The sequence below is a fragment of the Xiphophorus couchianus genome, chromosome 12, assembly GCF_001444195.1.
Source record: "Xiphophorus couchianus chromosome 12, X_couchianus-1.0, whole genome shotgun sequence".
NCBI lineage: Eukaryota > Metazoa > Chordata > Actinopteri > Cyprinodontiformes > Poeciliidae > Xiphophorus > Xiphophorus couchianus.
In genome coordinates this window covers 25,366,180-25,392,809 of record NC_040239.1, presented here as the reverse complement: position 1 = coordinate 25,392,809, position 26,630 = coordinate 25,366,180, and the positions used below count along the sequence as shown (strand labels likewise).

The window sequence follows — 26,630 nt, the reverse complement described above, 5'->3', positions numbered from 1 at the left end:
AAAGCCGAGCCAGCTGACGAATCTGCCCCCAATAAGAACAACTAGCACACTCCTAACTACCTGTGGAATGATGCGTTTCACCATCAAGCGCATACCTGTGATATGATGCCCTCCTTGGATGATTGTCTGCCCTCGTCTCTTGGAATGAGGTGGATGGAGCGTCCAGGCTCCTTCACCGTGGGCACGATGCCCTCTCTGCCCTTCATCGGGTCAGAAAGGGACCCGGCGCCACGGGGCGGGGACGCCTCTCGCCTTATCTGCTTGGCTTCCCTCCTCATGTAGGCATCTTGTGCGTCGAGATGGCGGGGTATACCTGAAATCGGAAGGTTGTGTTCAACCCATTTCTCATGTGAAAACAACAGGCAGTATGCTTGGAATGCATTTTAAAGCATCCTACCTTGAGAGATGGAGCCTCGGATATGATGAGCATCCTTGTAAGAAGCGTGGTGAGGGCTGTCTCTGTCGAAAGGCATGGCACGACCGATGAGACCTGAGGTAAAGGTGGAACAAAGCACAGCAGCAAAAGACTTAGACGCCGTTTTTCACTGTACTGTTAAAAGACTTTTTAATAAGACTCAAGAGAAAGATTTTTCCAGCTGTCTGGATCGCAGAGAACGTTGCAGTGGATGAAAACGTTTTTGAAACAAATCCCGTGTGTGTGTAACACTTTTAGAAGAGATGCGGCAACATATTCATTTATATAGGCTAAGAGTGTATGAGTCTCAAATGTGTTTATCAACAGTATGAATGTTTGGAGTGTAGAAATGTTTCAGTCATGTCGGATATTTTTCTTTTTTTTGTATGAACACAATGATAAACTCATACTGACTTGTTAATATATCTCATTGCTGAATGCTACATCAGTCAGAATAAATGTCAAGTGAGGCGTTTAAGCTTGCTCCTGTCTTACCTTCACAATTGGTAGCAGACAGAGCGTCTCTCATTGGCAGCCCTCTGCCTCCTTCCATGACATCATAAGTTCGCTTCAGACCCAGGATTTCTCCAGACAGACCTGAACCTCGACCGTCTTCTTTGAGAGTCTGAGACTGCGGCCCTATGACGTTCATTCACACGGATCCAGTGTTTTATATAAACAGCTGAACACCTAGTGTATGACCTGGCAGGCCAGCAATCTTGTTACTTAAAGCTCATGTACTCACGGTCATATGAGAGGATCTGCCCGCTGATGCCCTCGTACAGGATCTGTCCTTTAGATGGCGCCTCGTCCCGTTCCCTGTCAGCTCGGCTGGAACTGTCCTCCGAGATCAGACGTGATATGGTTTCTCTATACAGCACATCTGCTGGTGTCCCCTGGGGTAAAGAGACAAAAAAAATGAGGCATAAACTGTGCCGTCTCTGCAAAAAGCAGCAGCCGCAGTCTACCTATGACTTTCATTAGGGTTAGTTGTTATGCCGGTGCAGAAGGAACCGCCGAACAACAAGCGACCATGAATAGTTAGGTTTATTACTCCCTAACTTGTTTCTTTGTATGGTACCAATCTTTAATGACAAAGTCTTGCAAAAAAAAAAAAAAAATTCAATTATTTATTTAGTGACGTTTTATTCATACACACAAAAAAAATTGGTCAAAATCGGAATTGGTAGGTCAAGCATTTTAAAGCTTGGCGATCGGTCAGAAAACTGCAATTGGTGCAACCCTAATAAAACCCATTTGGTTATAATATTTACATTTGGCCATGCAGGAATAAAGGAGTGCTAAAATAATCTCATGTTTGTTTTCATTACATTAGTAAATTCTTTTGGATCCTCCTGTTGACCAGTACACAAGCTGAATCCATTTGTGGTTTTTTGATTTGGAAGAACTATCAACATTTTTGGAAATCTTACAGATAAGGATTTACATATTCTAAGAAAATCCTGCATCGTAGTGTTTAAGCAATGCTAGCTGCGCTAATTCCAAACACAGCTTATAAAAGATACTAAAGACTATTTAAAATATCAGCTCCGTAATGATTTTGTCAGTTACATGGTGACGACTCTTCATCTAATAAAAATCATTTATCTTAAGGGAAAAATCAGAGATCAGAAAACGATTTTTCTCTGGAAGCATCACTGGAGATGCTTAAGGGCTTTAAAAGTAAGAGGAATTAGATGAACGCCATCCTGATGCGAAAGGCAGGCGCTGAAGGAAAATAGCTGTGTTTGCAAAATGCAGGCAGGATACAGGAAGGAACTCACCATCGGAATCATTGACTTGAAGAAGCCAAACAATCTGATAAAGAAGCCTGGCACTCCACTGAGGTCTGCTCTGGACAACATAGAGCTGTCTTCAGAAACGTTGCTAAACATAGTAGTCTATATTGCACACATCTATGAGAAATGTATCATGTTTAAGCAGTTTTAGGCTTCTACAGCTCTGCTGCTACAACAATCAGTATAGGAGGTTCATTTCTGCCTGCAGCAAATATCTTACACATCGTTTTAACCAGACGATGTGTTCAATCAAAACACAAAAATGAACACGAATCTCTGAAGCAAATCTTCAGAGCTTCCAAACGAAGGAAAGGTGAAGCGGCTTGAAAGCTGAACATAACATTCATGGTCAAACTAAACCTTGAATAACATCACTTGTGCTCGGCATGAGTCATATTTCTCCACGCACTGATTGGTCAAGAGATGATTGCATGAGTGGATGGTGAAAAGGAGAGACAGCAGTTACTGGGAGAGGCCTTGTAATCTGCTGGCTGCAGCTTTTCCAAGAAGTGTTTACCAAAAGAGGGGGGAGAGGGGATGGATGTCTGTTTACAAGGTAGTAATGACAGAAGCAGTCCTCACCTGCTCTCCAAGAAAACCTCAAACACACACACACGCACATCCACCTATTAATCCGTCAAGAGCTGCGCTAAACATGAGGACGAATTTTCATTTTCACTTCTTTTTTTTCGCCCTTAACGTTAGCGGATGACGGCCTCCTCTGCGCTTGTTTGCTCTCCAGTGCCAGTTGGACGCAACACCAGAGAGGGCCTATCAGTGACCAGGTTTAGCCAGCATCTAAAGTACACAGATAAATAAAAGAGGGAACAGATGCGGCACAGCGTGTACCCGTTGCCACGGCTACGGATCCATTCAGAGCTGCGGTTATGTCACAGTGCGGCGGAAATCCAGCAGCAGCCACCGCCGCACATGGTTTGCCGTTTGACCTCTCACAACTTTCGTCTGTTCCTCTTGCATCACAGGAGCAAACGTTGAAAACGCGCAGAAGCCGCTTCATGTTTGACAGCAGCTTGTGTGTACAGAGGGCAAAAGCTGCAATGGATTTTTTTTTGTATGTGTGTTTTTTTTAACAAGTAGCGTAAACGATCAGAGGATGTGGGTGGAGTACAAGCTTGTCTGTGGCGTGAACCTTAGCACGGTTTTACAGTGTTGGTTTCAATTGGCGTCGGCTGTAGGTCTCGGGTAAATCACATTAACCTCAGCAAGGCTCTCTGAACTGCAGAGTCAAAGAACAAACAGGATAAAGTGCGGCGTGCAACAGGTGCTCTCATTTTTAAACGCTATTTCACATTATGTTGGGAGGTTTTCAAAAAGAGGAAGAGGACAGTCGGCCACAGGACAAAAAAGAAACTCAAACTTGTACTGAGTCAGCACAATATTTATAATGCGCAACGGTGAGACTGGTTGCTTTAGAAATGGCGTCAATAATCCTTTAGACCTAAAGAGACATTTTTGCAGGAAGAAAAAAAAAAAAAGACAACTTGTCATATATATTTTAGGAATTAAAATAAAGATAATTAAAGTCTAGCAAAAAAGGATGTTTCGTTTCTTTTTCTGTGGGACAGAAAGCTGTACATAAAGAAGCGCATACCTTCCAACTTAAGAACAAGAAAATATGCTCTAAAAACATATTACCAGTGCTTTTTTTGTCATTCTTTGTAAAAATTCAAATGAAATGTGTCAGGAATAAAATTTAGAACCGCTGAAAGCCTTCATTTGTTGTGATACCTAGCTTTAAAAATATTAACTGGTTCTTTTTCATTTTTTTGCTAAACTTTGTAAGAGCCACTGTAGAAATACCAAAGTGTCACTTGTGGCTCTGGAGGTTGCAGGCCCCTTATTCAGACCGTTTCTGTGAGGCCTAAAACACCGTGGTGTCCTTATAATAAACTACGACTACTGCAGGATTATATATGCTATACATTACTCCTCTCTTTCATATAAATAGTCTTAAATAGTCTGGCTTGCTGGTTTGAGCTCACCTGTGTGATGGAGCCGCCTCGGTAGGAAACCGCAGACTCCGGGTGTATTCTGGTCCCAGGAAGACCTTTGGTGATGCTGCCTCCTTGGACGCCTGGAGAAGAGAAAGATTTTATAGCAGCTGAAGGCATTTTTTTTTTACTCTCTAGAAAAAAATATAAATTGAAAAGGTTAATGAAATGTTTACTGTGAAAGTACAGTTAGAACCTCCTCGAATAGGACCTTGTATACTAAAGCATTTATACAGGCAAACCTTCAGTTGTTATTAAATGCTGTATATATCAATTTGACAGCTTGAAATTGGCCTCTGTCTCTTTAAGAAGTTCCTGCTCTCTACATTGTGCCATTTACAACCATTCTTAAGAACGTTGCACTGAGAAGGAATTTGGATAATGAGCTCGGCAGATGTGCATTTAGTCCAGGTGTTTGTTAATTGCTGCAGCCGCTAGTCTGGAGGAGCCGAGTAGGAAAGGCGGGGGAGGGGTGCTCTGTGTGGCTTAAGCTTTTCTGGTGACTGCAGCTCTGAGGAGAGTTAGCTGGTTAGCTAAACTAAGTGCACCACTATCACATGTCTATCTGTTCTAATATCGGCTCAGTTTCACTCATTGAATCGATTCTGATACGCTATAAAATGACAAACACTGGCCGATTCTGATGCTAACGTTGATGTATTGTGCATTCCTAGCAAAAACATGTATCTTTCTACAATTTCCAGATGTTATTCCTACAAAACCACAAGTATAAAAGCACAGCTCCAGGACCAATCAGTTGTCTACAAATACACAATAAAGGGAGGAAGCACTTGCACCCACCACGAGCAGAGGAGTTATCATGTGGCGGCCCTGGGTTTGATAAGTTATCAGGCTGGGAGGAGCTGTGAGGAGACAACTGCTCCTGCTTCACCACTGGGAAAGGACCTGCTGCGTAATGATGAGAAAATTCAGATCACAATGTCACAAAATAGAAAAATTTGTGACACTATTTAAAAAGAAAAAAAAAATTAACACAATTGAATTCGGTTTTTGTTTTACTCACCAACTTTCTTCTCCATCCAAGACAACCCCATTGGTGCGGGAGGCATCTTTGAGTGATCCAGCCCATGGGCCGCTCCATGCAACTGCACCGGCGTACCCTGAACACACACACACAAAAACGCACATTAGGTCACATTAGGTAAAATATACCAATTACTAGACCTGTCAGGGTAACAAATTTAATTGGATGATAAACTGTCCCAAAAGTTATTGCGATAAACGATAATATTGTTGTTTTGGGAACAATTTCCAGTGATATAATGGGAATGGCATAATAAAACAAGAAAACATTCTCAAAGATCAATAACCTTTCAATTCTAATAAACATTTAATAGTGGAGCTGGAAGATATTTAAAATACCCAAGATAAATAGACGAAACAGAAACAACAATTAAAATTAATTATAAAATCTCTGGAGGAATAAAAGGACTAGTTGAGACCAAAGCATCAGACTGAAGACTTTTGTCATACAAGTTTTTGGTAGAAAGAGAGAGACAAGAAAAACGAAAAATCATGCAAACGGAAATTATTGAGCTTGTTTTATTTTATTGCTTGTTGCGACAGGTCTATCAATTACATCATCACTGCTCTTGCTTTTAAAAAATGTTAACCAATATTTCAAAGAAATAATTGCTTCAAACATCAAAATTGAATATACACCGTATTTGTTTCTGCAAATCGACTATAAAAGTGCTTAGTTCATCGTGGTGACATACCTGCGTGATGGAGCCTCCAGGCTTGTTAGAGGAAATGAGCGGTGGCGGGTCGGGCATGGAGAGGGGTCTCACCGCCGCTAACCGCACACTATCCTGTGGCAGACCAGCGAGCGAGGGGAGGCCTACCTGTGGGAACGCTGGAAGACAAAAAGATTAAAGTTATCCTCTACTAGTGAAGCAGAGCAGCAGAAGCAGACGGAGAAGATTCCTCACGGTTGAAGTGGAGCAGGTGTTGGTCGTGACTGATCTTGGCCATGTCCCGCGGGGCCATGGGATACGGCGAGAGAACAGGGCGACCCAGGTTCGAGGTCCTGAGGTCGTCCGGACCCAGCGCCTGCTTCTTGGCGTCGCCGTGTGGAGAGAAGGCTCTGGACTTTTCTAAAACATCATCACATGGAGGGAGTCAGCACCAAAATAAAACAGGAAGCTGGACTACATCTAGTCTAAGAGGCCCTCTAAACTGTCACACTGCACATGTGAACTACTGCTGCTGCTCTGAGGAGTTTCTTTTGTTTATATAATGAACTGAAATCTTTGCCACTGATAAAGGTAACAACCCTTGATGCCACTTCATTCCCACAATGCCTCACCTCTCAATTAGCAGACGTGCACGCAGAAAAAAATGAATGAATAAAAACGCTACAACCAAAACCTTGATCTAAAAAGTTTTAGAAAAAACACATCCAGGGGTCATGACAGGCGCAGTGGGTGGATCTGACCGGCTAAAAAGCCTTTGAAGGGAAAGTGCAGCACTGCAACTTCTTTGCATTCTTCTGTTGCATGCAAACGTATCTGCACAAACTGCATTCACCACATAATATTTAGGCATGAGCTGGTATGAGATTCATGTGACATGAGTTAAAATCAGACAATTTCACAGAATTGTGTCATTAAAACCTCAAAACAAAATGTACAACATGGTCTAATCGATGTTATTTACAGCTGAACAGCAGATGGAGCTTGCAGTCATACGGTCTTAAAAATGTTGCAGATTGGGTGTGTTCGAGTTGCAAATTTTAAAGGATTTGAAATATATGCAGGCTGATAGCTACATATTTCTCTTCATTTTATAAGTTAAAAACACACAGAAATGCTGTTTGAAATATATTTACCGAATTAAAATGAAACCTGAAGAGCTAATAAATCCATTAAAACTTTTTCCAGTCAAAATCAGTCTTCAGAAAACGTTTGTCGTTGCTGACAACCTTAGAGAGCACACTATTAGCTACCAAGCAGATGTGTTGCTCCTAAATAATTGACTGGATTTTTTTTAAAGCAGTATTAGTAATGAGTGGCATTTATTTAGTTTCCACACAATAACTGTGCTTTTCTTTCAACCAGAAATATTAACAGGAAACCAAATTTATTATGCCTGAAAGCAAAAAAAAAAAAAAAAGGTGCAGGATCCGTCTTTTCAGCCAGTTGACTGTCAGGTTGGAAAATGGCTGTGTTCCCCTATAATTCAATTAGCTAGAGAAATCCCAGTCACTCCAGCATTTTCTCTGGAATTTTATGAAAATGACTTGAAACTGCAAGAGAAGGATGATAGAAAACATTAAAGGTATGAACAGCTGAACTTTCCAAACCTTGGTACCGATTACTGCCCATGTCTAGTACTAACCACTATTTAAATGTGAATGGAGCAACACTTCACCATCTAACTCTGTGTGTGAAATTAGAAGCTTTGTTGCCATTTTCTGTCCTGAGATTCCAAAAAAAAGAAAACAAGCAATAACTTTGAGTCAACATTTGAACAGTTGGGTAGAAAATGCCTTCATTTATCTGAACTAATCTTCCACAGAATCACATACAAGCCTTACTGTAAGCTTGCTGAACTATATTCCCTTCTGGGTCAGTAGCAGCACCAGATCGTTCATCAGACCCCCTGTCCAGGAGTGTCCCAGAAACAGTTAAAGACCCTAAACAGTGGAGAACAGACTCAAGGTCAGAGCCTCTAGAACAGACCTACTTAATAAAAGTAGATCAAATGCTACTAGAGCTGCATGTCGAGCAGGATTTTAATGTGCCCAGTTTTTTTCTTTTATTCAGCATATTTATAAATGTGTACCTCTATAAATAAATGTATGAATACCTGAGTGTAGCAGGTCATGCAGACTAGGCTTTGAGCATTTAGCTGTAAGGAGGAACACTAAGGTCTAAAAGTTACCAATATCAACAATGTGGAAATTGTCTGTCATACGTTTTCAACTCGATAAGGCTCCTACACATTCCCAACAAAAACACTAAACAAAAAAATAAATAAATAAAATAATAAATGATTATGGCCAGGACTGTAACACATTAATTTTGATATATTATATATATTGTAAAGCATTAGAATGTTTTATGCAAACTATCAGGGCTTCCTAAAACACATGAAAACCAAATGGGTATAAGCATTTGGCACCAGTCTGAACAGGTCATAATAAAAACAAATGTCTTTGTTGTCGAGCTCGTATGTCTATTTAGTCAATAATTTAGCAACAAATGGGGATTCTGAATTGAAAATGTTGCTTATTTTGTCGATACATAGAAAATGAAATTAATTAATCACATACAATGCAATTTAATGGCATCTCATCACTGCAAATGCCATTTACAAATCCCAATGGTCAAGGCATGGAAACCCAGAGAGTCCAAACCGTCACCTTCATCGAGGTAAGAGCTAGCAAGTTGAGAACAGCAGGCTAGCTATGGGAGCAGATAGCCCAACTAACTGATCAGCTAAAATCAGCTTGGCCTCTTTTGTCCCAGAATGGGAAAAAGAAATATAAATCTATTAACAAATAAATGTATTCAAACATTCTTTATTATATCAACATTAAGAGAAGGATAAATAAATATGAATAACATTGTTATAAGCTCATTATTTTAGCAGCCACGGGAATAAGTGTTGCTTTTCTGGTTGAAATAGGCATAATTGGATTGTGTGACATATTTTGGTTTTTTTGACTTTTATGATCCTATGGTGTTGTTTTCACTCAGACTTGCCATGCTATAAAAATCCCATACCAGTCCATGACTAATACAGAGAGAAATCAGGAAAAAATCCTAACAAATATGTTTGTGGGCTCGTGCAAGTGAGCCTACATTTCACTCAGAGCGAAAACAAACGTTCCGAGGTGCATACCGTCTTTTTCGCTGGTGGAGGGGCTTCGAGGGCGAACTCGGGGGCTGCTGGTCAGAAGACCCTCTCGCTCTCTGTCTGCCTGAGGGGCATAAGGCTGTGGTTTGCCTGCTTGGCCAGAAGGCTGCTGCTGTTTGACTTCCTGAGAGGACTCTCCGTGAGCCATGGTGATCTGCTCCTGGTACAGAGCCAAGGCGTGGGGGGGCTGCACTGCTTTCCCACTCCGCGGAGTGCCCTGCACAGAGGCCTCTGGCATCTTCACACGAGAGAACACAGAAATAAGACGGTTACATACAAGCGCCATCTCCTTCCAAGCACCGACATATGGCTGGGCTGCTTACAGTATCTGATCAACGTGATAGCAAAAACTCATCTCTTATTTCTTGGCGAGCTAAAGTTTCACTAATCCCTGGCATCTCGTTTCTGCCCCACAAAGCAATCTATCCCATCATCGTCCATCTGGCTGCCTTATCTTAAACAAATATGACTTCACCATTTCACCTGCTGTACCACTTGATTCTGCAAGTTGAGAAATGGGGACAGCGCAGATATGGCTGCAGAGATAAACGGAGCTGTTTTTAGGTACAGGACACAATCTGCGTCTAAGACTTTATTAGTCGTAAAGTCTGAGATTTTCTACAGTCATTAACCTATTAATTGAAGAAGAAAGAAATACGAGTACAAGACCCTGCAGAACAACTCACAATAGGTGGTATAGCTGCAGCCCTCTGTTTGAGCTGCTTCAGGTCCATGGGCTTCTGCAGAGATGATATGACCCCGTCGTGGGAGAAGTTCAGCAGGCTAGGGCGTGGAGACGTCATCCTGTAAAACACACAGACAGAAAGTATTAAGAGGCCGATGGGGGATGCAACATTTCCTGTTTACTGGGCTTGCAAACAGATGACGAGCGCCATCATTTACAAATAAGTGCCTAGTTCTGCTCGTTTTAAATATCTGCAACTGAATTAAGAGTATAGAGTTCGACCAATTTAAGAGCTTCTGAAGCTCAAAGACCAATAAAGTCTAAAGATACACTGAAGTAGGCTGGTATTAAATGGATTTAACTCAGAGGTCAAAACTTGTTTCTTGGAAGACTGTTAACTTTGCAAGTTAGATAACCTGGAGGATGTGTTGAAGCTTGTGTCCGCAAAACATCCCGACTACTCTCATTTATACAAGCTGAGAACACAACAGTGTGGAATGGTTATTAGACCCGGCACAATAATATGTCGGCAACTGAGGAAGGCACAGACATAAAAAGGAAATAATAGCAACACACCAATTAATTAGCCAGCAATAGAAATGGGACAATTTTCCTTTCATTGGCATTCAGCAAGCAAAATGCTTAAAAAATATATTTAAAAATCTGACTGTTCAATAAATACATAAAAATTGAAGCACATCCACTGACAACATGTTCTTGAATGTGCTTGTTTTGAGCTGAGCAAACCAAGAAAAAAAATTAAATAAAAGTTAGAGATGTTTAACCCTGTGTGTTCACAGTGGGCAAATCCCGAGCTTTTCACAAAAAAATAAAATAAAATAGAAATCACATTTAGTTCAATGCGTAGAACCAAATCAAATATGTGTCCAATAGTTTTAAAAGTATCTGCAGTCTGACTTTGTTTGTCAAAGACGCAACATGCATTATTATTCTACACCAGAAGAAGTCAGATGAGGTAAATCCAAATGTAAACAATGGCTGCAGTGAGCAGTGTCAACTTAGCTTTCTTTTTTCTTAGCTTCCTAGCGTCTTGTTTTGATCTCGTCACAAAACCGTCGGCTCCCCTTGCTAAAAAAAGTAAAATAGGTCCATAGACGGTGGCATCCATTATTACTTCCGTAAACAGTGCGCTGCTGTGTGACGTCTATGTTCCTCTTCCGTGTATGCGTGTCGCTAAGAGGTTGTAAAGGGTTCACACAGAAGTCTGATTGCGGTCGCATTTAATTTGTATGATCAACCATGCAAAAAATAAAGTAAAAAAAAAAAAAAATCGGATTCCAGCAAAAATAAAAATTGAAATTGGGCATCAAGAGCAGCCACGTGTCAGTCATTGGTTGAGGTTTCGCTGCGATTAACTGTATGCGCTCTCTCTCGTCCTGAAAACTGACTCGGATCTCATCTGCTTGTCTGTGTTTCTAAAGGAGAGCCTATTGCCCTTAACTTTTTATTTTTCTCCAACATAGAAAGAACTGCTGGATCAGTGCTTCCGTTTCTTCTTTTGTTTGTAGTGTTTGCTCCGTCGAGTCGATCCTTCTTCCTGCTAAACGGGAGTTTTTCCTTCCGCTGTCGCTACATGCAAGTTCATTTTGAGGGATTGCTACAAAGATAACGACTCATTGCAATCGAATGGCCGCTGTCGTTAGATGCTCATCTACGAGTAGTGAGTGATGCAAGTCATTGACTCGATGCAATCAGCCGAGTTTTAGAAACGTTTTCTTAAATCTGAAGAAATCAATCGGAATGTATTTACTTGATTCTGAAACAGTATGATACAGTTTAATTGACTTTTTTTGTAAAAACGACATGCGTTGTGAATTGGTGCTACATGTTGGTCAGATTTGCCTGATTACTTAAAGCTTAAACATACAAGCAAAGCTTGACATGGGAGTTTGCTGTTCAAGCCGTCAGGATGTTCATCATGGTCTTCTTTGAGAGATATTTTAGTGCTGAGGGAGAAAATACAATTGCACTATTTGTTATTTATTTTTGAATAAAATGGTGGTGAAAATTGTCGGATTGTTGCAGTAATGAGTATTTAGGAGAAAACTCCAGGCAACAACACTTGGTGTAATGTTTACTGGTGTACTCAGTAAATACTAGAAAGGGTAAATCGATTAAACAAAGCTGCTGGGTTTTATGAGCTCTTAACCATTATGCTCCATGAAAACGTGGGATTTAGAAATGTTGGAAAAGTTTGACCCGAGCTAGAAAATATTTACAATCTTGGACGTTTTACAAAAAGCGGTCACATGCAACAATGCTAGCCGTGCTGCTCACACTAACTGATAAAAAAATATTAGAAACAGTCAAAAAATATGCAAAGTCAATCCGATTTTGACTCATCATTTTGCATTGAGCCGTTAAATTTACACATGGTGTGACATGGCCTCTGCCTATAAATGATGAATGACCATTCACAGTAGAGACTGGTAAATTTGCAGAGCTGGCAATCATTTCTACTGTCTGCAACAACCTATCAGAGTATTTTACCATAATTTTCCTCAACAAAACCACAAAGTCAACAGCAGAAACTTATCTTAAAACCACCATTACAATCTGAAACCCCAAGCCTCCAAAAGGCACAAGTTGTAGCAGAATAGCAGACAGTGACTGTGCAGTTTATTCATATTACCTCTGACAACACAATGGCTTAAAACGACACTAAGGGTATTTTCAAACCACATTGTCCGATAAACTCAGTTCGATTGGGGACCAAAATGGCAACATTTGTTACACTTTCAGCTGGTGTAGTTTGCACTTTGTCAAACAAACCAAATCTTTACAAAAACCTGTTACCCTCTCGCCTGTAGAGGCGCCACACCGAGAACAACTTCCTTCTTCAATGCGAACAAAATTGGAGTAGTGGTTGTAGGATTTCTCTCATCTTTGGTAAAAGACCACGAGTCTTTTCTCCCACTAGCGCTGAACACTCGTATTTGTTTTGGTTGAATTTACCAAGAATGCCCTGCGCTGCAGTTGGCTTCCTGCTTTTCCAGGCAAATGAACTAGAGTTTGACTAAAGCGGACTAAACAGGGCTGGTGTGAATGCTCCCTTAATGTTCAAGTGAAGGATTTATGGATCAAAAACCAGCAGACATCTGAATTCAGAAAATTGGGATTGGACAAAGACCCAATGAGCATGGAAGCATCTCGAAAATTGAGATGAGCAAAATCAAGAAGAAACCTCAAAGAAAACTGCACTCCATATTCTGCCAGAAAAACATGGATCCTTGAATGTGTGGGGAAATAAATGGATTATTACTGCTATTTCTCAACCAAAAGGCAAGCTTATTCCATTTCACCGAAGCCAGAAGAGAAATTCTGACTTCCAAGCGATTTTTTTGAGTGTGCAAATGAATACAGAGATTATTGGGAAGCCAGCTACAATTTGGTGCACATTAATAAACTGATCATAGCAGCTCTTTGCATTGTATGCATTTTTTATATAGTAAAACTCTACTGAGCCTTTCTTAAGCAGCGATATTATTGATCTTATCGCACCAGCAGTAAGCAACGTATGGTAAAGATCTAAAGTGTATGACACATCCACAAACATCTGAACACAACAAACTGATTTAATGACACACTTTTAAGCACACAGCACAAGATTACTAAGGCGCACACACACATACACACAAACACACATTCCCTCCCTCCTATTGTTTGCTTTGGCAGAGAGGGCAACATTTCCCTCAGCTCTGCCAGTACACGCAGTCTGCTGTCATGGAAAAAAAAATTGAACAAACACTGCGCTGACAGGACTAATCATTCCTCCCACGAACTTTGACACCCATTTGTTCTGGCCTCATTCACAGACTCACTCACACACACACCATATATTCACGGTGTGTATATATATATATATTTTTTTTACATTCATTCAAAGTGGAAATAAAATCCACGGTTGATAGGAAGGAGCAACCTGTGGCACACACACAAGTGGCTGGACAAATATGGTTCCCCTGCGTACAGTGTAGCTAGGCAACTAATACCACTTCAAAACCCTCACTGCTTTGTTTTCTAGTGTTTGCTGTGGTAGACCGGAGATGTAGGACACCCAGGAAGATACTTTAAAATCAGCCGCCCTTTGATTAAAATAATAAACGAGGAAAGAATTTATAAGGTTGTATAATCAAGCTTTCTAAATCTCACCTTTTCTTATCTGTATTATCCGTCTCCTCCACCTCATCAGCGCTACAAGTGGCACTAGAGTCACTGTCCCCATGCAGACCTGCTTTGGTCAGGTGCTCCTTCTTGGCGCTCTTGGAGGTTTTGACTTCCTCCTTCTCGACTCTTGGAGGTTTTTTATCCGTGGCATCGTTGGGCGGTACGGGCTGTGGCTGTTCCTTGTTGGGATCCCCTGTTTCAGTCTTTATCTCCTGCTTGATGGTTGACTCAGCCTCCTCCTTGACAGGAGGCTTCTCGTCGCCTGCCTGGTCATTCTTCCTGTCCTCGGTGTTGGAATTGCCCCTCAGCCTGCTGGTCCCTTCCTCTTTAGCCTTGCTGTCCTCTGAGGAATGCGGCGAAGGCAGGCTCTCTGTGTCCGAGCTGTTGTTTGCTCCACCTGGGAGAGAGTGGACAAAAAGATGAACAGATTAGGATTTATACTGTAAATCATTTTATGTCCCTCTAACCCTTTTCTCTTCCATCCTCCCCCCATCTCCATCTGCTAGACCAGATTCTTCACAATGCCAGTCTTCTGACTAATCAGGTTTCAGGGTACAATAAGGGGGGAACATTAAACCAATTGTGGCGATGGATGCAATCTCCTGAGGATTCACCACTTTGCTGTGGAAATACAGCACATCCAGCATGTTTCTATAAACAACTGGATTTGCTTTCTACTGTTGAAGCTGCTCAAACTGATTAGTCACACATTTGTGCTCAGTAAGTTTAGCAGGTAAGTTCTACACAGTTAACAATTCACACGCCTCTGATGTCATGAACACGTTTAGCTTAAAGTTTTTCTGCAATTTTGCTGGTTTTATTTCCACAGAAATGCAGATTATAAGCCAACACCTGACAGTTTATAAAACTACTGTTCATGCTGACTGATGTACCATTGTTGGGCATCGCTAACTAAAATGTTAGTTGAGCTAACCCTGAAGCACTCATCATAAGCATTAGCTCTGCTAACGCTAAAGTGCTACATCCAAATGAAATTTAACGGAAGCTAATGCTGAAGCACCAACTTTAACTCAATTTATAGCTACCCTTGAAAGATCATAATCCTTAAATACCATTTTAATTTGACATTATATGTTTGATTATATGAATTTCATGCTCTATAAAGCCCTTAGATATTGTATTTATGTTTATATCTTGTTTTCCAAAGTCCATATGTTATTTTGTTACAGTATGTATGAATAACGTTACTGGGGGGGGAAAAAAGAGAAACTAACTGTGGGGAGAGGAAACCAAACTGCTAACCCTTCACCTCCTTCAAAATAAAATGATTAACATCTAACTACTTGAAGAAACCATAACAGTCGATAACCAAAAACAAAATGTCGAACTTTACTCAACAAAAACTTTGCAACACAATCAACTAAATTAGAGCTTTAGAATTTATATGTAAAAATTAATTTAGGGGAAACTAAGTGCACTAAATGTTTTCAAAGTTAGCTAAAAGCACTAAATAAAAAAATTAGCTGTGGCATTGGCGCATTATCGGAAGAGTGCCCACAAAGGCCAAAATCATTCATGTCAATGACACCATTTATTCTGAAATACCCCTGGCAATTGTCACTGGCTTTGTAAAAAATACAAAACAAATCTCCTGTGCAAAATATAAGGGCAAAAATTGATGACTAAGCTGAATTCTGCCTATTCCTTTTGTGCTGCAAGGATGTCTGTTTTGACTGAGGGTCTTTAATTTATGGTAACATTTTAGGTTTTGTCAAAATAGCAACAAAAAAATTTAATTCTTGAAAAATACTAATTTACATAAAAAAGAAACCATATGCAATTCTCCTTAGCCAACAAGCTAACAGCAGCAGCATTGTTCGGTTAAACTTCCCCTATGAGACCAACGGAAAGGGAAAAAGAAAAGGCTGAAGGATGCCACATGCTAGCTAACACTACGACACAAATGTTGAGAGCAACATAAAAAGGTCAGCGAAACTCCTGTATCTGCAACCGTGAAGTAGTAAACCTTCAACACTGAAGTAGTAAACCTTCTGGAGGACATAAGCTAAAGCTAACTATTTAAATATTAGCTGCATGGACACAGACAACCCAATGATTGTGTTCTGTCAAGATGCGTCTCCCAGTGTCAAAGTTCTGAACCACGCCACTCTCCGTTCTACTGCGGTACAAATTAATACAGGAAAGCAGGCGGCTCAGTCCGCTACTAAATACTGTAGCAACAAAACAAACCAGTGTGCCCCTGTCCATTACTCCTCCATTTAGTTGTAAAGGCATTGGAGGCTAATGTGGCTAATAATAACACAGGTTATGTTTGAGCCAGACTGAAGCTGACAATTAGAGCAGAAAAAAGTAGAAACCCGTAGCAACCAAACCTGCAGCAGCACTTAATCACTGTAGAAAATATTCTGAAAAATTACCAGAAAGACAAGGATTGCACAGCGCCTACTGCTGAACAGAGTCGCATGGACCAAATTCTTGCTTACACTATAAACATAAATATGATTTGCATGCACCAGATCCATGTTTGTTTTGAATACAATTTGTTTTAGCGTAGAGTGATCCTTTTTGTGAAATTTATTCGCATCAACAGCAAACTGACAGGCAAATGGAAGCACAGAGCAGAACACTACTAAGACAAAATAAAAGTATGATTGAATCAAAGGCACATAAGATATAAAGAATTATACTGTTATCTCTTCTACCACTTTGCAAAACTCAAGAGAAATTTATGTTTGTTTAAATGAGGACTGAATTGTCCCCTACTGTTGAAACTTAAAATACTGACATATTGTAATTAATCACATTATCGAGTATTAAACTTCAGTCTTGTGACAACTCAACTATACTTATTCATACTCCCAATCAAAATAAAGTTTTGGGAGGGATCTTGAATGTTTTCCCCCAATTGCATGATGTTTCTAGGAATGATGTACCTTCTCCATCTTCAGGCGCTTCCTCTTCGTTGCAGCTAGCTCCTGAACCCTCGATCTCCTCCTCCTCTGCAGGATACGTAGCACTCGCCTCTTCGTTCTGCGAGGCTTTCCCCCTCCGACGGGCCTTTCGCTCCTTCTCCTGGGTTGAAACAAGAACACGCTTCACATGCAACCCCAGAGACACAGTCAAAGTACAAACATCAGCACTATGTGAAGCAGGTATGGCTTCCTTACCGATTTCATTTTATGCTGCTGCAGAATCTCATCCAGTTTCTGCCTCTTCTTGTAATTGAAGTAGAAGTTTTTGCACTGCGACACGGTTTTCGATCCCACCATCTTGGAGATGGCGGACCAATTCCTACCATACTGGAGAAGGCCTGGAACCAACAAGTGGACAGATGACGAGATTAGAGAAGGGACTTTGTAGTTAGCATTACCAGCTAAAAATCTGCAACAGTAGACAAGAGAAAGGCGATTCTCTCTATGAGGAGGCAAAACCATCCCTTAAAAAGCACAAATGCATCACACAGTAGGCTAGTTTTGGGTCTGATCTATCATCAGTTTTAAGTCCAGATGGCTTAAACTTTCTAAACATAGTAGTCTGCATCCACAAAGACTAAACGATTAGGGCGTAATGTGGTAGGTGGACCATCAACCACACCAGCAACTCTCCCCACTGGGGTCACTTTGTGTCATATTTCTAGCTGACTTTGATGTGACCCAATTCCAAGAAACCCAAGTCCTTTACCCAGTCAAGCACATGATTGTGTCTTACACAAGAGTCAACAGGCACCCGCTGGGCTTGAGCTGTGATGGATCAACCTGTCAGGAAACACACAAGCTCCCTTACGCGCACACGTAAACAATCAGAGAGTATACATGCTAAAAAGGAGCTACAGCAAGCAGTCGCAGCATGTAAGTCCCAGTGAGAAGGACCGTGTAGAATTTGCTCCAGTGGCCCTCCCTTTTAGAGTCTGCAGTTAGCCAAAGGCAGCTCATTAACTGTGTGTGTTGTAAGAGGCTTAGTTTACACCACCCACTTGCTTCCTGTGCCAGCCTGACAGGTCTTGGCAACAGGACAGGATTCTTGAAAGGTTGTTGGGGGCGGTGTGAGGGAGGAGGCGGCGGCGGCGGTGGGGGGGTGTTATTAACAGGCACGCAGCCAGCACATCTTGGGATAACCTTGGACATGGGTTCAGAGGTCTTTGCATCTCATCGCTTAATGGAGCCGGTAAGGCTAGAGGAAGCTGCAGGAGAGGGAAGGACAGCTGTTTACAGCCCTGTCACTTCACTTCGTCAATCTGTCACAGACGCTGAAGCTCCCTCAAACTAATCAGCACTAAGATTATTACAGCTTGCTTAAGAGTTGGACTATTGTTTGCTTAGAATTTCCGCAAAGAAGCTTGTTGGTAAATTTTTGTTCCAAAGTGTATCTACAACTAGAGATGCACTAAAAAAATCGGTTGCCGATCGGTTTAGCAATTCACCGGCCAGCCAAAAAGTCGATAACATTTAAACTCAGGCTATTTCGGGTTGACAACCAAGGCTTAAAAGTAGCTTTCTATATTCTGAAAGTTAATGCTTATGCCATTCCAATAAATAATTTCCAACAGCAGGAAGTCATGTAAACCTATTTTGGAGTCCCAATCTAAGCCAAATCTGATGAGTAAACTGGTTCAGACACGGTTCAGAGCCAAAGAAAATAGGAACAAAGTAAAACAAACTGAATTAGGGATATGACAATTTGGACCCATTTTGATATTCGATATTAATACTGCTGTTATGGCCAATAACCAATTTTGACCAATATTATATACTGTATATTCCCCTACACGTTCAACACTGTGAAAGTGTTTTCTGCTTCATATAAAATCTCCCACAATCCTGCACTGCGTCACTATCACGAGTGAACAAATCAGCCAATACCAATGTTGATGCTGATATATTGCACAGCCATAAATTGAACTGCGAGAATTTTGTATCTTTACCACCATTTACTCCATGAGTTGAAAATACTTTCCTACAAAAGTAAAATAATCATACAAGTGATGACTTAATAATAAGTGATGACTTAAAAATTTGAGTACGAATGAGTTTACTACTATTATGAAATGGTATTATGTAGGTACAAAATGGATACGCAAATTAGCAAAGGGATGAAATAACCTGAAGTCTAACCAAGCTCTTACAGGTTGCACTGACTGTAAAACTCTTCAGTGTTGACACCGTTACTGAGTGAAGAAGAATCAAAGCAGGACATTTTTAGTGCCAAGTTCACAAATTAAATCAGAGGAATATAGAAAACAAATCTGTATTTTATACATTTAAAAGATAACAGAAAGTCTTTCTATTGCAAGGTAGCTAGTTTCAATACTTTTGCAAGCATTGAAACTTTGCCATGGAGCCCCTCTAGATTCAAAAAAGTTGGCTACCATTTGGATGTCTCAGAGTTAAAACAAGGATCTATATTATCAACTCCAGCTCTTAAGAGGTACCGTCTTGCAACATTTATATGCATCAATGCTCGAACACACCTTAAATCAATAGCTTTTCAGTATCTCGCCAAGATCTGTAGAGGCTATTCAGGTGTGTTGGATCAGGGATGCATCTAAAAGTTGGAGGACAGGCTCTCTCAAGATCAGTTTTAAATATCAACTCTAATTATTTTGTGTTTTAATTAAGAACAACCCTATTTAAGAGCCACTGCTCCCAATGTAAATAATTACATAAATAAAAAAAAACTACTTATGTCAGGGAGTCTAGAACATAATATTTTGAATGATGTTCATGTATCATATTACGATATACTTTTCAAGTAGAGTGTCAAGCAACATAGGTATCACAAAAGCTAGAGATCGGAAAGCGGCTGCTGGATTCTTATTGGTGCATCTCCACACAAAACTGAATTTTTTTTCTATTCTGTCTGCAGGGGCATTAGATATCATCTGAGTGTTTACTGTCAATTTTCCTATAAAGGTTAATTAAAAAAAATAAAAAATCAACAACCACGTGCAATGTTCCAGTTTGAAGTAGAAAAGCCTTTCTAGCAAAGAAGAGAAGTCAAACCAGTTGCTCGAACTCTCTCAATGGGGACCAAGACATGTGACAAACACACATTAACCTTTTACAGCCGTCCCACAATATATATATATATATATATATACATATATATATATATATATATATATAGCAGGGGGATTCCTTTTCCCTAAAAGTACCTTGTTACACAACATGCTCAAAGGCACCATTAGCCACCAAATATGCATATTTAAACAAGTGAGACAAACTCTTTGCAGAAGCATGAATTAAAGCTAAAACAGTAAGCAAAGTTCATTTACAGAAAGCAAAAGGTCACTTTGTCTCGACACCCTAGCAGCACACTGTTGATTTAATCATAAGCCAGCACACAATACAAATCAGCTCTGGTTGACTCAGAAACTTAGCTGCCGCAGGAGCACACATGGCACAAACATCCAATAGGCGGCAGCCATGCTGAAACAGGTGGTGACTTCACACCCAATCACAACACTCGACTTCCAGTAGCTCCTCCCTGAAAAAGTCCAATCAACACCTGGTGCGGCCAGAAAGTTGTTGTTCCTGTCTGTCACATGCCCTGTCCCTTGCCTCAGTTGTGGATTTTGCGGCCCAGCGGCGGAGCAGCTCTGTCGGACGCTGTGGTCTCTCTAGAGCCCCGGCTGAGAGGCTCTTCTGGGGCTGGGCCTTCCGATCCAGAGCAGAGGAGATGAAAACAGGTCGGTAGCTGCGCTCTTCCTGCCAGCTGGCTGGAAACTTGAGCCGGTGTCAAGTTGACATGCTCCGAAATGGCACATGCTCTTCTCTCTCTCTCTCACTCTCCTTTTTCCTCCCGCTAATGTCGTCCTAGCGCTCCGGTGAGTGCTGCTCTGCTGTGCTGCGTCTCTTCCCCCAATGGCGGTCGTCTGAGAAGACTTCCACAGGAAAGTGGGACTGTGGGGCGGCGCTCTATGCTCAGCCTTTCTCTCCCTCATCTGATCTCTCCTATCTTTTTTTTTTTTCTCTCCCTCCCTCTTTCCGTCGGTCTGTCCCGCCCCCTGCCTTGCTCTGCCAGCAGGCGCGCCGGCACGCACGCACACACTAGAACAGACAAACGCATGAGTGAGTACAAACTCGCTAGAACTCCCCCGCTACCGCCACCCCCGCCCTCCCTCCGTCTCTCTTGTTAATACTCTTGCACACAGACACAAACACACATTCAGGCAGTCTAAGAGTAAACAGAGAGCAGCGAGGGAGAGGAAAGAGATAGAGAGGGAGCCCAGCCACGGAGCCAGAGAGACAATGGAGAAAGGGAAAGGATACAGAAGTGGAGAGTAAGAGGGGCACACAGGAAGGAGAGAGAGAGAGAGGGGGGAGTTGATGTTGATACCATGAGAAAGCATAAAGGCTTTCACATTTTTCCTGACTGACCTGCTTTTCATCTTGAATGTGACCTCTTCAGTTTATAACAACAGAGAGTGAGGGGGAGAGGGAGGAAGGGAGACTGGGGGGCGGAGGAGAAAAAGAAAAGAGGTGTTTGCCAAATCTTCCACAGCTCTTGCCAATCTGGGCCGCTGCCATCTTCTGACCCAGAGACAGGAGCGAGAGACGAAAGCGACGGCGGCACAATAAAGAGAGGAGAGATAGCGTGGCCTTCCCTGCCTGCTGCTCCTTTAAATGGGTTTCTCCTGCACCATATTAGTGCACCTACATAAACCCCCGACCAAGAAGGCTGCACATGAGGCCGAGGGAATGCAGACGCAACAGTTGCCAAGGGGTTATGGTGACCAGAGATCGGAATAGGCCAGTTTTCCCCTTGATCGGCAGGTAAATTACTGGACAACTCAGAACTCCCACCATCTCCATTACATAATAACAACTAACTACATGTATTTCGACGTGCTTTCATGAGTTTAACAAAAACGACTGAAGCTCAGGGAGACATATTTTAATTAGGGGTGTCCTGATGCAACTCTTTCACTTCTGATAAAAATATTTCAGCTTTGAATATTGGCCAATACCGATAATTACACGATTAGATATCAACACGAAACATACATACTTTTGTAATTTATATTGTAGTGGGAAATGTTAGAAAAGGCTTCATCAAGTGATATCAGTGTAACAGAGCACAATAGTCGACAACAATAGGAATGATAACTGATTCATTCATTATTAACCAGTTGGTCTGCATGCTTGTATCCAAGATTGTAGATGCAGGACAATATATTCCAAAACTCGTTTTTGGCTGATAACTGATTTTGATATCAATATCGGATCGGGACACATCTAGTTTTAATAGTTCTATCATAGAACAACCTGCACATTTTGGACTCTTATTTGCACTTTTCCTATAGAAAATAAAAGCCAAAATCTGAATAAACAGCCCTTAACGAAAATCTGAAACTGGTATCGGCCAGAAAAAAATCTGATCAGTGCAAACCATCCAAGCAGAGCCATTGCTTAAGGTTAAACTGGCTGGCAACTACACGCCGGAGTGCTGATGTTCTGCCAAGAACAATAATGCCATTATTCAGATCTGGTTAGCTCAAGGGGATAAATACAATAGCATCAGGACACCTAAGCCTCTTTAAAACATATACATATCAAGCACATGACTTGGAAGACATCCCGAGCGAGCTTAATTCAACACTGTGCAGAAACGGGCCGAGGAAGGTAGCAACGTTCAGCGTCTCGGAGCGACGCGATCCCCGTGGGCAGGTTAGAGGATGGTTGGTAGAACTGATGAAAAACATTAAGAGCAGCTCCTCCTCTCGGGCTTACTGAACTGTAGCTGGAGTCCTGTGTTTGTGGTTACATAAGCCCTTCATAGAAGCTCTGCTTCGACTGAGCTGCCAGGCTAATCCTCTGGGATGGAGTGCCCCACTAATCCCACGGCAGGAGAATGGAACTGAAGACATTAACCAGGATTACTACACAGGACCGTGTTCAAGCAAGGCCAACGGCAGTTATCACTAAATAACCTCGTAACTCACAGAAAGAAAAAACAGACACACTTAGTAGGAGACACTACCTAAAGCTGAGCAGATTTGAAGTCAGTTTTGGTTGATTTAAAATGGAGGACAAGGACTAGTAATAAGAAAGGGGTCACATCAGACAATCTCTGGGTATCTGCAAGTCAAATTTCAGACTTTTTAATGCCACCTTGGAATGAAATGCATGACTAATAGACTATAAATATAAAAGTTGATTGGAGGATCCTGCTGTATTACAACCAAGCATTACAAAAGCCTCTGTAGCGCCAAGCTTAAAACTTTTTTTTTGTTTTTGCATTGTATTGGTTGGCAACAGAAGTAAGCCAGTGGTGAAAATTAATGTTGTCCAGCCAATTAGTGATAGAGTTGCACTTACCCCTGACAGACACAGAAAAGCTAGCCAGCTAGCAAGGGTACATTAGCAGCTAATTATCGGTAGCCTCAACCACCTCAAACCACAGAATGCAATGAAGATGTCTGCATGAGACTCAAACTTTTACCAGACAGAACAGCCTGGTAAAATTTAAGATTATCATATAAAAGGACAACTTACAATTTATAAAGCAAATTTAAGACATTTTAAGGCCTTAACTTTAGATGCATGAATTTACAACTTTTTAAGGATGCACAGACACCCTGAGTCTAACCAACTGCATGTGAACGGCACCAAAATAGCTGCCTGCTCAAGAAATGCTGACAGATGTTAAAATTTAGAACATTAAAATTCTGACATAAAAAAACAAGAGATGACCGACCCATCGCAAACTTTAAAATGGCTAAAAAAATTTAAAAAACCTTTCCCCGCTAAGTGCTAACAAGTAGAGCTAATCCCAATTAGCTCTACTAATTGGGATTAGTAGAGCTAAATTTTCAGAGGAAAATTTAGATTTTCCTCTGAAAACAAAACTATGTTGGCCAGCTTCTGCATCAATAACATATTTTAAGAAAAAACCTTGATAGATGTAAGAAGCAATTTAAAATTAAACTGTATCTGCAGCAGTGGCTCCTAATGTTGATCCTCAGAATCCACTTTTCTTTATGATTTAAATGTGTAGCAAATGTTAATGGAGTACAGCAAAATTATGATACTTGGTATCATGTTACCAAAAACCATGTCTTTTGGATGCTTAAGAAAGCGAAAAATGTCAACTTAGTAATAATTTTGTCCTCGTTTAAAAAAAAAAAATTAAAAAAAAATCAAGAACATATAAATAAAAAAATGATTGGTGACTTGTATATTGTTCAATACTTCATATAATTCTTGAAGAAAAAGTGGACTCAGCTATGGTTTATGTAACAAAAACCAGATAGCCGAGATGAAATAGAAATATTCTAACTGGGGGACCTCTAGATTAAAAAGGATATTTATTCCACATAGAATGTCGAAAATTTACTAATGCAAAAAGTCCAAATTAAATAAAATTTTTAAATTCAACATAATAATTAAACATATTTGAGGGAAATCATCACTGAAGATGAAAGAATCCTACATAGATCAGCTGTATGCAGAAGAGCTCACTGAATCTGAGAAGCTCAATCAATCAGTAACTGAGGTTCAACCAATATACAAATCAAATACTCTGGGAAACACTCACACACACAGAGCTAGTGCCGAGCAAAAACGGGCAGGATGGCAGTGACCTCTGCAAATCAGCCATAGGCTTTTGGGTAATCTTCAGTCAGGGACAATAAACAGCCCGAGTTAATGACTGCTGCATTCGCAGGGCTTGCTGATAAGGGACAGACTTTACAGCCTCCCTGATAAAAGCCGAACTGCCTTGACCCAGAGAGAAAGGGAAACGGCTCCAAAGAGCAACAAACGCCTTTTCAAGCAGACTGAGAAGCACACGCACAGACACAACCTCGCAGCACGTGGCAGCTGCCGCCTCTCCAACAGGAAGTCACACCCGTGTCGCTCGGCGATGCTTTCAAACGTCGCTCGGGCGGCTAACGTTCATTGATCCGACGACAGCGTTACAACACACAGCGAGGCTGCCGGAGCGAGAAGACGAAAAGTTTAATCTGCATTACCTTTTTTGGCTGTTTCCATCTCTTCTTCAGTCCAGCGAGAGCTCTCATTCATTTCCAGATTGGCTGTCAAAAAAAAAAAAAAAAAAAAAAAAAAATAGAGAAGCAGCGAGTTAGAGAAGGCGGGAGGAGGCGGGGGAGCGGGCAGTTGTCATGAAGTCAGTTAGGGAGTGACTGACATTAGGAAAGGAAGAAGAGAAATGAATTGAAGAGGGAAAAAAAACAATCAAAGGGGTGGGGGGGAGGGCAGCTTGCACTGAAGCACTGCAGCTTTGGTTGCTAAGGACTATTTGTTTTAGATGGAGGAAGCAGGAAATCCAAGGAGAGAAGTCAGTTAATGATTATAGACATAACAACTGGCTGCTTTCCCTGCATAGGCTGTGAGCCAGGCTGTCAGGAGGGCTGGAGCCTGCACTTATACGTCCTAGGATGGACTTGTGAAGGGCACAGTGGGCCGGTTGGCAAGGCTAACCAGCAGAAGACCAAACAGTGGCAAGGGTGGGGTTGCTTCCTGCCAGCCGCCCCCTCTCCTCCACCCTGTTGTCACCTGGGGAATCCCTGTGACTGAACGACTGCGGCATGCACACACAACTGCTGAAACATCACAAATCCTATACTAGCCCGGAGTTAAAGCGTTACATGACTGAATTACTATCTGAAGGGGTGTGGGGCGGGGGTATCTAAGCAGGAAAACACTGCGTAGCACGACTATTTGTTCTCAAGTAATAGGTCTGTTTTTGAGGCAGGAAAACTTCAGACAGATTTCATTTGAGTTATGCTAATTATGCGTGTCCCTTTTGCTAAAGAGTTTGCAAAAGAAAACAATGAGAACAGAAGAACAACAGTACACTCTGGTGGCTCAGAACATGAGGCTACAAGTAGATCAAAGGTCACCCTGTCTGTCTAATATCACTGATGTTAGAACTTCTACGTAATTTTATTTAATAATTAAAAAATACAAACTTTTATTTTTTGCCATTTATTCTTAATGATTAGCCTCTAGCTAAAGACTTCACAATTTTTTCTGTGATGAAAGATTATCATTGATTTGTCCTACACTTTCAGGATTTCATGTTTTTCTGAAGCAACTTTTCAAATTGCAATCTCCCTCAACATTCATGACTTTTAGTAAAGATTAAAAAAGAAAAGAAAATGAGAGTAGGCTCATTTGTGCTAACCTAGCTCGTTGCTGAGCGGCGGAGTGGTGGTCTCCTCTCCTTCGCTGTTCATGGAGCGGGTATCACGGCCTTTGCGGCGGCCCTGGCTGTTCGCTGTTCGTCTTCCCTTGAAAGCCACAGTGGGCTCCTTGTCTTCGGCATCTTCTCCAGAAGTGTCATCCCTGCATTGTAGAGACGACGACAGAGTCAGAAATGCTACAAATTAATAAATTAATAAAAGCAGGGTGTGGTTGGGATCCTTGTCCTGTCAGAACACCCAGTCACCATCAGTCAGAATCAGAAGGTCAGGCTTTTGAAAGATCTGTGTTCAACCAGAAAACTGCAATTAGTGCAAAATTGTTTTAAAATGGACAACATTTGAGGCTTTAACAGTACAATGGTGCCAGACACATCAAAATTGTTGTTTGAGGGGGGAAAAAAGGCCAGGCTAACCACCTGGAACGGCTAAGACTTTAACCTTACTTATGGACAATCCCTAAAAGGCAGGTCCTCTGCCAGAAATGCAAATAATTAAAAAT

The 26,630-nt window shown here is 41.2% G+C and overlaps 1 protein-coding gene across 3 annotated transcripts in view; it reads right to left on the bottom strand.

Moving 5' to 3' along the window:
- The window catches only part of ncor2 (nuclear receptor corepressor 2), a 109,406-nt gene that overhangs the window by 14,349 nt on the left and 68,427 nt on the right, over positions 1-26,630 (bottom strand). For 2 of the 3 annotated variants that reach the window (XM_028032987.1, XM_028032989.1), the window contains exons 16-31: positions 26,113-26,273; positions 24,938-25,000; positions 17,133-17,275; positions 16,899-17,037; positions 13,969-14,380; positions 9,797-9,914; positions 9,096-9,348; positions 6,179-6,343; positions 5,966-6,102; positions 5,251-5,347; positions 5,028-5,135; positions 4,218-4,309; positions 1,161-1,311; positions 911-1,054; positions 398-490; positions 96-313 (exon numbers count right to left, since the gene is read on the bottom strand). In XM_028032987.1, coding sequence (XP_027888788.1) covers positions 96-313; positions 398-490; positions 911-1,054; positions 1,161-1,311; positions 4,218-4,309; positions 5,028-5,135; positions 5,251-5,347; positions 5,966-6,102; positions 6,179-6,343; positions 9,096-9,348; positions 9,797-9,914; positions 13,969-14,380; positions 16,899-17,037; positions 17,133-17,275; positions 24,938-25,000; positions 26,113-26,273 — 2,494 coding nt within the window. The remainder of the gene's footprint in view (positions 1-95; positions 314-397; positions 491-910; positions 1,055-1,160; positions 1,312-4,217; positions 4,310-5,027; positions 5,136-5,250; positions 5,348-5,965; positions 6,103-6,178; positions 6,344-9,095; positions 9,349-9,796; positions 9,915-13,968; positions 14,381-16,898; positions 17,038-17,132; positions 17,276-24,937; positions 25,001-26,112; positions 26,274-26,630) is intronic. The other variant, XM_028032988.1, reaches the window with a different exon arrangement.